Source organism: Paramisgurnus dabryanus, chromosome 17, assembly GCF_030506205.2.
Source record: "Paramisgurnus dabryanus chromosome 17, PD_genome_1.1, whole genome shotgun sequence".
NCBI lineage: Eukaryota > Metazoa > Chordata > Actinopteri > Cypriniformes > Cobitidae > Paramisgurnus > Paramisgurnus dabryanus.
Window position 1 is genome coordinate 26,787,753 of NC_133353.1, and position 12,693 is coordinate 26,800,445.

Below are 12,693 nucleotides of genomic sequence, written 5' to 3' on the forward strand. Positions count from 1 at the left end.
GTGACTTTTGTATCCCTTTAAATTAGGGATCCATAACGATTAATCACGGTTAATCTATAGCAGAATAAAAGTTTTTGTTTACATCATATATGAGTGTGAACTGTGTGTAGTAATTATGAATATATAAATATGCACACATGCATGTATCATTTTATAAATTATATATATAAAATTATACATGGATGTGTGCATATTTTATAAGTATTTTTATTTATATATAATTATTATATAAATGATACATAAATATACAAATGTATACACATATAAACATTTCCTTAATATATACATGTATGTTTGAGCATTTATCTAAGGTATTATAATCAGTTCACACACATACTGTATATGATGTAAACAAAAACTTTTATTCTGCTATAGATTAATTGTGATTAATCGTTATGCATCCCTACTTTAAATATTTTGGTTCTTTAGATAAACCTTTATATACAGTATCTTAAGGTGCCAACACAAATCATCCTCCTTTATATTTGATGACATATCTATTGAATGCAGTTTTCTTGCGGCCATGTAGATGAGGTGGTAGAGAGAAAGGCAGAGCGATTGAAATGGATAGATGTGGACGAGTGAGATGTTGTGATAGATTGAAGAGAGAGTGACGTAAGCATCAGCCTGAAAAATCCATTTGACTTATAAGCCAAACGGGCCAAGAGGGTTTGTGGAAATGATTAACGATTTTGCTTAACATAGAAGCCCTTTGACTTCCTATGAAGTCTGGGTTTAAAATGAAAAACAATTAGAAGCATTTTTTTCAATCGATTGTCTGTTATTCACAACCACTCTTTATCATCACTGATAAAGTTAAACAAGTGCATTTCTTAAAAAATGTGAAAAGTTTACCCCCAAGCCAGGTGTATATGACTTTTTTATTTAAGCCAAATGATATGGGTTTTTATAAGGAAACATTTATATTTTAAATAGTGTTGCACGATATGCCCCATAGTGTGATCGTCCTGTTGTCAGCATGTGAGAAAGCCGATACATGATAATATTGGGGGCGGGTCAATAGTTTATCAAATATTTAGTTTTTTTTTTGTTTTTTACTCAATTATGAAAAACAGAGGCTGATTTAGTCTAAGGGCAACTGGCAACACTGTCACAACAGTAACCTTTTTAAACCTGATGCCATTAATCTGAGTGCGTCATTAATGCCCAGGCGTTCTGATATTTCCTGCATTCGAGGGTTGGGGAACAACTCACTCACTGGTTTTAAAACCCTGCGCGCCTTTCCAGTGCAAAAAAATTTCAAAGCCTTGCGTATTACAAGCTCAGGTGTAAGAAGGAGTCTGTGCGCATGCATTACAAGCTCTCTCGCGCAAACAGAAGCCCACAAGCCCTCTCATGCGAGAAAAAGCATACAATGCACATGTTCATGTAAAACGAATGTGATGATAATTATAATAATTTAAAACTATAATTGGCAAACATGCCAACTATGGTTATGAAGGCCCGCTATCGGCCATTCGTCGTAAAGGAATAGTCTACTCATTTTCAATATTAAAATATGTTATTACCTTAACTAAGAAGAGTTGATACATCCCTCTATCATCTTAGTGCGTGCACGTTAGCGCTGGGGCGCGCTGCGACACTTCGATAGCATTTAGCTTAGCCCCATTCATTCAATGGTACCACTCAGAGATAAAGTTAGAAGTGACCAAACACATCAACGTTTTTCCTATTTTAGACGAGCTCCAGGACCAGGGTTCCCCACCCCTGCTTTACAGTCTACAATTGATGACTTACGTTTTGTTTCTTCGAGTGTTTAGTCCACAACCTTCCTATTAGCAGATCACCACATTAACCACCACGTCACATTGCCCTTTGCAGCTCTGGCTGATGGTTTTACTTCACAACCCCTGATAAGTGAAAGATACCTGACCATCCCTCAAGTCACAACTACGTCATAAAATCTGAAAGTTTCTGCCCCGTCTCCTTCCACAACTACAGAATGAAATCTGTAATATAGTCATATATACTTCAGGCACCACCAGCAGGAGCATATCTGCCTCGTTCCTCCTTCCCACGTTGCTTAGCAGCCAAGCCAGGGTGTTTTGGCGTTCTCACAAGCGTTTCCTGTAAACACTTAAGGGTACGCAAGCCTCTCAGTGCACAACAGCCCACTTCAACATGAGAAAATAGAAACCACTGTGTCTCTCATACTCAAGACATCCAAAAATATCCCTTTCCTGAAAACTGTAAAAAGCAGAAGCGTAGGCAGAGTGAAAGTGTGATTTATTTTTTCCTCCTCACCTTCTCACTCACTTCCCCTTTGCTTTTCTACGCCGGTATCACCAGACGAGGAAAAATAGCTCCTCCTGACTTATTCCCATTCCATTACATTTCAACAGCAGTCTCGAACGTATCTCGGAAAGCACTTTGAGGCCACGCTTTCTGTTACATAATATAAAGGGGGGTAAATGCGTTTGACCCTTTCACCACTCCGTCTATCAGACCTTCTTCGTACAAATTGTGGCTAATTTAATGTGCATTTAAAAGGCCGGCCATAACATTGGTAGCGATATGTGTATGTTAGCGACTGGGCAATAAAGATGCACTTCTCGTAGGCAGTCGGCAGTCTGGATTGACAGTGCTTAAAAGCTTTGCTCTGTCTGTATGTGTAGCCTTTCTGTAACACAGCATGTTATGTGTTTCAGTTCTCCAGCAGGAACCATGACCACAGCTAGGTACCGACCCACCTGGGATTTGGCCCTGGACCCACTGGTGTCTTGTAAGCTATGCCTAGGAGAGTTTCCTTTGGAGCAAATGACCACCATCACCCAGTGCCAATGTGTCTTCTGCACCCTGGTGAGTAGCATCTAAACATAGGTCTCAAAGTTCAAACTCATCAGATAAGAGAGCAGCCCCCTGCCGACCAAACAAAGAGCAGAGCCAGTCATCACCAAATGTTGTTTTGGATGCTGGTCCCCAGGGGTGGTGGGTATCAGCAGGGACCTTGGCGATACAATATTAAATGAATACCCTGGTCACGACACAATATTGTTGCCTTTTTCTTATATGTTTTCAAAGGTGATTTAATTGTAATGCTTTTTATTAAAGATTTACTGTATGTAGCATATCACCAGCACTCTTTTCGTCTTTTGTTTGTTCTTTACAAAGAGTTAAATAAAGTGCTCATGTATAGCTTAGTGGTTAGCAGCACAAAAGGTCATGGGTTTAAACCCAGGCAACATGCATACTGATAAAAATGTATACCTAGTTAATGCACTGTACGTCGCTTTGGAAGTATAGTAATATTAAAATCTGTCTGCCTCGGTTTGAAAATATTGATTGTTTTATGTATTTTGTACCATTTGTGTTTACTCACTTTGGATAATAGGTTTGTGCCTATTTCTATTATTCAAATGGAACATCTAAAAATATATCGGTGTGATTCTTGCGTAAGCCTTTTTAAACGTGTCTAAATTTAGGCGCAGAGTTTTTATGCCAGCAGTGTGTTCACAGTACAGCTTGTTTTTTTTTTCATTTGCTGTGTGTATGAATAAATTAAAATGAACATAAAAAAGCAAAACCTGATCAGCATTCCTTTCCCTTCATTTTCTGTAAGTACAGTTAATAAATCTAGCTGTTTTTCATGTTATTCATTAAAAGAAGGTACACTGCCATTTTGCACAGACATATGCACCTGATGTCTTAAACATGACTAAAGGACGAAGTATGATCCAATTTTATGTGCACGCGAGGGTCCTCATACAGTGCTTTTGACGCAATTTTCTTCATCAGACAGCCTGGTCTCACTGTTAATACGTAGTATTTACACGTAACTTTAAAAAACAAAAAACGTATTTTTTGTATGTTTAAATAGATGCTAAAACGTACAATGTAGACGTATTTACAACATTTAAACGTAGCATTATTACGTTTTGATAGCTAAAAAACGTAAAACATTTACGTATCTTTCATTCCATAAAGATTTCTGAATAATTTCCCTTTAACCATTTTAGCGATTTGTTACACCTTAACCCTACCCCAAACCTTACCCTAAACCCAAACCTTATCCTAAACCCAAACTCTTCTTATACAAAATGTTTAAATACGTAATGTATTATTTTTATATTATGCAGCGTAACAGACAGATATGTTTAGGAACATATTAGTAACAATATAGCATTCAAAAGATATTTTAATGTAATACAGTCCTACGCAAAACAGTTTTTAAAATCATTTAACGTTACTGTTTAAAAAATCATAACAGACAGCCAAGTGTAATCACAACAACTTATTTATTGCAAATATTAAAATCAGTACCAAAAGTAGTTAAAATGACGATGTGCTGCAGGAAGGTCCTCTCTGGAGTATATGAAGTAAAGTAAAGAGAAGTATTAAAGTTATTAATCCAAGAGTTTGATCCGCGTTGATCCGGCTTCCTTCTGTCACGACGCGCGTCGCGCTTTAATTTCAAACGTACACCAACGGAAATGATGCAAATATGTCACGTGGCACACAAAGAGCCAATGAGCTTTTGATTTCACTGCCGTAAAGCAACGTGTAATAAAGCTTCTTGAGGCGGGATATTTAAATTCACAATTTCACATTAACGAACGCACGATCTAACGCAGCCGGGTTGCTGATGAGAACTCTGATCAGATCCCTGGATAAAGGCCTGAATTTGGATCTGTTCCTCGCAATCGTATGAATTTTAAAGATGTTGATTACAGCAAATGAATAAAAGTGTTTCAACATCTTAACATCTTTTGTGAATTGATGTTGTATGTTGTTGTTAGTAATTATTGCTTAGTAGTAATAACGTATTATTGCATAGAAGACAGCAGGAGAAACCACGTTTTTGTGTGTCATGGCAAACAAACTAAATATAAATACAGAAATTCTATTCATTTTAAAGTTTTAAAATGTTAAATATTCTCTGAATATCATAATAATTTCATTAGGTAAACGAGTAAACTGTCTTAAATAAATAAGTCAGAAAATATGACTGAAAACATGTAATTGTTATGAGTAAGAAACGCCAATGCCCGCAATTTTAATATTTATGAATAGGAATAACTTACGTACAAATTTGTACATTTGTAAAGCTGTAAATACGTAAATAATTTACGTATTAGTCCTGTCAAAACTTTGATATTAGACGTTTCAGTGTGTTTTAAACGTAAGTAAATGTACGTATTGTACAACCACACTGAAACGTAAAAATACACACGTATTCTCATGAGATCACGTTGCATCAGAACAGTGCGTGTATACTTTAGGCATGGGCCGGTCACCTGTTTCAAGGTATACCGAGGTTTTAAAGAGTCATGGTTTCAAAACCACAAAAACTTTTTGTGATACCACAAAATGAATTAAATCATGTAATTGAATTCATGTTTATATTTCAATTACATATTTTTGTAAGAATATAATCATGTAAAGGCTTTATTTTTACCTGGCATAAACATTGTATGTTGCTTAAAAATAAAATGTATTGTGTCCAGTTGAAAAGTTGATGTTTTTATATGCAGACATTTGAAAATAACAAATTTTAGTGTTACAAAGGCAATACCGCAAAACCGTGGTATTTTTGCTTACAGTTATCATACCGCCAGAATTTCATACCAGCCCATGGCTATACTGTACAGTACAGATATTTGAAACCCCACGTACATTGTACATGTAGATCTAGCATGCGTGTAAAGGATAATGTAGCATTTTCCATTGCATTTTGTCGCAATGCGCATGCGTTGAACGTCTGCGTGCACATATGAGTCAAATAAACTATGCTTTGAAAGGCTGTGCGTTCGATCTTTCGTGTACATGTAAAAACTACACTATACTCCGGGCTTTACCGGCTTTTTAATACTTAATAAGCAACATTTTCCTTGTCAAGCATTCCAAAAAGCTCAGATACACGTGTCTTTTTGTTTTTGTTTAAAAAAACTATTCAGTGACTAAAAAATGTAAACTGATAATTTATCAGTTTGGTTCCAAATCATGATAAACGCCTTTTTTTTAAGTAGGTACTACCAAAATCAGTATTTTATCTGGTCAGTATTAAAAAGTAAATTCTTCTTAATTTTACACAAAATCCGATATCCGTTGTGTTTTTCTATCATCTTTTCTCCTTTTTCCCAAAACGCGATAAACGCCAGTCCTCCTTCTCTGCAGAATGCAATAAATCTGCTTAACAAATCACAGCGCACCATTCCACGCATTGTAAACAACAATGGTGGCACGTTGAATACACACAGAATCCTAGTTGTTCCTCATCTGCTTAGCACTTCGGGATCGACAAACGACCAAAAACAAAATAAAACTTTTAATGGCATTGATAAACCTGTGGTGGTTTTCTGTGGCGGGGAAGACACATAAGCCACTCGGGCGAAGGAAAAATGTTGGCTGTTGCTTGTTCTCACACGACAGCATCAAACTTCTGTCATGTTAACACATTGACCCCAGGGGATCTTATGAAAAACTTTCCATACTCGAAGTCAACGAAAATCGAGCAGGACCAAAACATTTTACAGCTGAGTGATCGCTGTCAAAAAAGTTTAGCACCACTAGTCAACTAAATGAATATAACATGGCAAAGATTAATCCACATTTATATATTGATTCAATAGATATATAGCATTTTGAAAAAAACTTAATAATTAATCTTTGAAAATAAAATTATGGATTTGAATTTTTTAATGCTATTATAACCTAAATATGCTATGTGAAATTTTGTAACAGAAAATAGTGGTTTTCATCTTGTCACTTTCTTGGTATAGACGGATTCAGCAGTAACAACATAAACAAGCGCCTGTCGTGGACGTGGTCCTCACGTAACTTCCGGTGAACGGCGCTAAGAATAAATAATAACAAAGTTCTTTAAACGTAGTTTATTTATATAACAAGCAAAAAACAACACATAGATTACATAGGAAACCAAATTTTTTTTTTCGATGAAGCATTTGTTCAAGAGATCAGTTTAGCAACTAGTCAGATCATTAAAAAAACGAAACCGGAAGTAAAGTTCGGATCCAGATGTGTATCGCGTCAGCGCACGTGCGTCCGATGACACGGTCTATAGAAAACACGCTTTTTACCGAAATTAGTCAAAATGGATATATTGCGGTTTGGAACCAAACTCTTCTTATAAATGTAAATAATAAAACCAAAGTATTTTGTTATGGCATATTAAAAACAGTTTGTGTACTGGAAGATAATTAGTCTTGGAAAATTGACTGCGTCTTCATTAAATTGATACATTACACAATGTAATTATTTAGAGAAAGTTAACAGTTCATTACAAGTGATGTTTCTCTGCTCCAGTGCTCGCTCTTGTAGACATATCGAGCAATAACAAAAGCAATTTGTTTTTTAGAGATTGTGTTTTTCTTGTCATTTTTGTTTTGTATCTTTTAGTTACTATTTTGTTGTTGTTGATTTTCAAAGTGCCTGAAGCAGTATGTGGAACTTCTCATCAAAGAGGGCTTTGAAACCGCGATCAGCTGTCCTGACTCGGCCTGTCCAAAACGTGGACATTTACAGGAAAATGAGGTAAGGTTAACATTTATAATGCTGTTGCAGTTTATATAGCTTATCTTAGGAAAATTTCAAGTCCAAAATACTAATTTAAACATGATAAAGAAAATATTTGTTCAGAAAGGCTATATCACTAGGCAGGATTCATACAATAATGCTTAAACTGAATGTTGTTTATTTGTCAGACTGTGTATTCTAGATAAATGGAACCTAAATAATTTTCTTAATAAAAAGTAAACGTTAATAAGGTTGATTAAATTTCGGGGGAAAATAACACGTTAAAAGTTTTAACGCATTTAACATTCCCGGTCGAGCCAGTGCTGCATCTTCACAAGGGTTTATCATTTCACATGCTTTTAGGTTTGCCTATATTTAAATATTTAAGCACAAGAAGACGCGAATCGTGTATGTGAACATACAAGCACGGTCGAGTGCAAAGCATAGTTTTTTTTTACTCATATACATATACACAGACATTCAAGCATGAGTTTTGCAACAAAATGCAATGCATCTGGGCTACATATGACATCCTCCTCTACGTGCATGCGCGGCCAACACATGGTAATCGAATCAAATTTTTGTCATGCACACTGTTTGCAGACCCTCAAATATGCGAAAAAACAGAACTATACTTATAGCATTAAAGTGCCAATATGAAATTTGTTCATGGTGTAGTTGTGTAGCAACTTTATTATAAACACCTGAGGCTATGATATACTGCAAATATAATACGAATGGGATTTCTGAAAGATGTGTTTTCAACAAAACCTGTCATGGATGCTGGATACAAACATAGAGCAAATGAAATTCTACTGAGCATCAGGTGTCTTTCAGTATGAAATGTATCCTGAGATCTCAACAGTTTCACTCTTTCCTCGGTTGCTTGCACTGTAAAATCCTCTGTAGTCTGAGGTCAGCGCGAGGACAGGGTTTCTCCTCAGGCTGTGGGCTCATTGTGAGGATGCTTGGCTCATTTAGTATTCAAAACTGTTAAATCGGAGGAATTGGACTCAGGAACCGAGCATTAGAGCAACTGATGTGTTGGTCTGGCCATCCTAAAAGACAAAGTATATCACTTCTGTGTCACGATAGTGTAGTGTAACTGCGAAAATTATCACTGTTTTCAGGTTTCCAGAACCCATCTTTGAAATTAGTTGAGCCAATGTTGCACAGAGTTTTTTTAAAGTGGTTCATATCTATACTGCTGCTATCACTGTCCTAAAATCGGCTGATGTCTTCCTTGTTCTATGTAGTCCTTCCTTTAGAAATACTTACAGAGTTCTGATTGTGAAGTGTTTTTAGTGATTAAATAGCAGCTTAGCTTGAGCCATTTGAGCTTAGCTGGCGACTGAAGTACTCCTGTGGGCGGAGTTCAGTCAAAAACTGTTTTATTGACGTCATTCAACCGGGTAGTAGAGGTCTGTAGTCCAAACCGGCCATTCGCTGTAGGCTTTGAAAGGGAAATTCTGTTAAAGAAAATATATCGCCTGGCAGTGAACTTTGAGCTTTATCATTTTGCAGGTATTATTTATGCTATTACAGCCACATTACACACTAACTAAAGTTTAAAAAATGGGATAAGAAAGAATGTGACTTTTAAAGGCACACAGCGGAACTTTTTGGCCACTAGGGGGCGCTAGACATGTATTTTTCACGCCTATCGCCCCTAGAGGCCACAAGCGCCTTAGCACTGTCGCAAAGGAAAAGAACTGGCCAAACTTAAAACTAAACTAAAAACTAAACCTTTAAAAACGAAACGCTAAACGATCAACATTTTGAGGCATCAGGGAGAACGCAGTCATGTTACAACTTTCTGAGGAGGAACTCAGTCTGAAGGTTGCAGCCTCCGGATGTCGTATTTCTAAGCTGCATACGACATCAAGACTGACTTATTTCAGAATATGAACAATTATAAAGTTGACTATTATACTTAGTTAATCGTAAATTGTTGCAGTATGCTTATGACTTGCGAATGTAATGCTCAGTTTACCTTAATAAACCAGACTTGATGACGTATGCAGCCTGCATATTTGACCTCCGGAGGCTGCAGCCTTCCAATTGAGAAACGACCGGAAGTGTATCCTTGCCTTTTTCGAAACAAATATTGTTGCATCGTCCCTCTCTCTCTCGCCACCAGGATTTTCCGCAATGACGCTCGTTTTTCCTCTCTTTTGTGTGAAAATTGTCGCTCCAAATCCAAGTAAACCGATGTGTTTAGGTCTGCCGCTTTGTGATACGTCACGCGAGTGACAGCCGAACGAAGCAAATGAGGAAGAGAAAAGAGAGAAACACTCGGATCGGATTGGTGAATGAATAGGGATTGGTGAATGAATAGGGTTTGGTGAATGAATAGGGATTGGTTTTACACTGTGTGAGTTTGAGCAAGTTTGACTGCTATAGCATCCTGGATTGTAATGTAAATACCATAGACAGTTAAAGAAAGGTAAATACGTAAACACGTGAATGCAGCATCTGAATACAGGGAACTATATGCAAGATAATCGCCGTCATTTATAAAGAAAATCGCATTTATGTATGAATCAAGATCGTGAGTTTATATAAAAAATTGCCTTAAAGGAGAATCGAACCCGTGTCGCCCGTGTCATATGTCCGTGACATTAACACGGTGCCACAGAGTCGCACAATAGAAGTTGCTCTCTACACTCCTTAAGTAGCCTCCAGCAAAATGCACTTTAAAAAAAAATTGTGTGGAGGAAGCGACGTATGCCGTAAAGCAGTCGAATTTTTGTAGTTTTTTTGTGCTCTGGTTACTACCCGAAACCCTAAGTTTTAAAGTACGAGTAACAGCGATACAGACCCCGTCAGCCTATGGTAGACATGTCATTCAACCTGTTTAAAGTCGATGTACTATCACAAGGGTCTTGAAAATTTATTATGAAGGTTGAAAAATTACATGGTGTCGCTTTAAGTATAAAAATTATTGAAATGAAAGTGAAATTAATGGTTGAAATCAAACATTGATATAAGATTATGATGGTCCTTAAAATTAAAGGGTTAGTTTACCCCAGAATTAAATGTTTTTAATTCAAATAAATAGTTTTTTTTTTAGATTATGTCTCTCACAGTGGACATGCACCTACGATGACAATTTCAGACCCCTCCATGATTTCTAACTGGGAGAACTTGCAAAATAGCAGGGTGTTCAAATACTTATTTTCTTCACTGTAGCTGTATATTCTTAAAACACTGATTACACTAGACATCGTGTATGATATCTGGACAGTATTTACCAAGATTAAATTGTAATTTTAAAAGTAATATCTGCAAATCGAAGAGTGATCTTGTTTCCATCAGACCACACTGTGCATAATTGCTTTTGTTCTCTCTCTCTCTCTCTCTCTCTCTCTCTCTCTCTCTATCTCTCTATCTCTCTCTCTTTCTCTCTTTCTCTCTCTCTCTCTTTCAGATTGAATGCATGGTGGCCACAGAGATAATGCAGAGGTACAGGAAGCTCCAGTTTGAGAAGGGTGAGTGGAAACAGCCTGTCTGTCCATCAGGGGGGCGATCAGCATCACCTGATCAGACACGTGTGCATGTTTGTTTATGGTGAGCTCCATGGTTCCTGTCCTAGATGCCTGAGGGTGACTCACCTTAGACAAATAGGCCAAAACGGTGGTACGTGTGTGCATGAAGGTAAATAGTGGGGACTCGCATTGCACACGTGTACATCCAGCTGACCTTATGCTTAAACAGGTGCTGGCTGCATCTCAAACAGTCACAACATGCCATCTGTTGACATATGAATATCACCCAGTAGATTAACCTTATTATGTTAACTGTCTTTGTTTTTGTTTTGTTTTTCAAACTCACGTTGTCTGCATAAGCACCACAGCTTATTGTAATGACTGGGTTGCCAGATAAAAATGGGATAGACACATCTGAAGTCTTTTGGGTGACAATCCCTGTTAAAACCCAGCCAAAGTCATTTTTTCCATATAAAATCATCCAACATAATGTAAAGAACATTTGGTGAAAATATAACCTTGATATCTTTAATATTAACTAAGTAAGGTGTCAAAGATATCTGTAAAAAAAAAAACTATAAAAAGTGAAAGCAAAAATTTAAATCAAACTTTGATGCTCTTAATCTCATAATTAGATTATAAGACTTAAACCTGGATTTTACAGACAGGGTCACAGTTATATGGAACTCAAAGTTATATGCAGTTAAATCATCTTTTAAAATTATAAATATGAAACATTTAAAACCCATATCTAAAAGTTACTTTAAAGGCATTAAAGCATTAGCACATACTGTCCTGAAGTGCCTTCAGTTTTAACATGCTTCAAGTCAGATTCATAAGGAGTTATTTAGAGACTCACATTAATTGGATATGCTTGATCAAAAATAATGCATGTGATGAGACACAAGACCCTTTATCTCTGGTGCCATTTGAATCTTCTCTTTCATCATATTCATCAGTAGGTGATCCCAGACTCTGTTATGCCTCCGGTAGTCTAAACCACAGGATACATTTGAGTGATATTCACCCTCTCCCCTCTCTTGTGTGTTGCATGCCTTTGAAACAGCACACAATAGAGAAAGTTAAAGGAGAACGCCACTGTTTTTCAATATTTTACTATGTTCTTACCTCAACTTAGATAAATTAATACACACCTATCTTTTTTTCAATGTGTGCACTTAATCTTTGTACAGTGCGTCGTGAATGTGTTAGCATTTAGCCTAGCCCCATTCATTCCTATGGATCCAAACAGGGATGAATTTAGAAGCCACCAAACACGTCCATGTTTTTCCAATTTAAAGACTGATACATGAGTAGTTACACGAGTAAGTATGGTGGCACAAAATAAAACTTTTGTTTAGAGCCATAGGAATGAATAAAGCTAGGCTAAATGCTAATACAGTCATGAGGTGGTATACAAAGATTAAAAGTGCACGTTTTGAAAAACGTTTGAGGTAAAAACATAGTAAAATATTGAAAAACGGTGGTGTTTTTCTTTAAATGTGGTTACATGATGCACTCGCTGGGAGTTGATGTTTTTTGTTCTTTATAGAGTGTATTCTACCTTAAACTATGGTACTCTGACTAAAAACGTATAGATTAACACTGGGGTTGACTATAAGAATATAATACAAATTATGTAAAAACAAAAGATAAGCTTTATAAATGCCCACAGTAGGCTAGGTGGCAGTTTGTGGTCTTGGCACCCGCA

General features: G+C 36.7%; 1 protein-coding gene across 2 annotated transcripts in view; it reads left to right on the top strand.

Moving 5' to 3' along the window:
- rnf144aa (ring finger protein 144aa) overlaps nucleotides 1–12,693 on the top strand; it is a 50,568-nt gene that overhangs the window by 22,650 nt on the left and 15,225 nt on the right. For both annotated transcript variants that reach the window (XM_065288475.2, XM_065288476.2), the window contains exons 2-4: nucleotides 2,670–2,820; nucleotides 7,408–7,512; nucleotides 10,925–10,985. In XM_065288475.2, coding sequence (XP_065144547.1) covers nucleotides 2,686–2,820; nucleotides 7,408–7,512; nucleotides 10,925–10,985 — 301 coding nt within the window. In that variant the 5' untranslated portion in view covers nucleotides 2,670–2,685. The remainder of the gene's footprint in view (nucleotides 1–2,669; nucleotides 2,821–7,407; nucleotides 7,513–10,924; nucleotides 10,986–12,693) is intronic.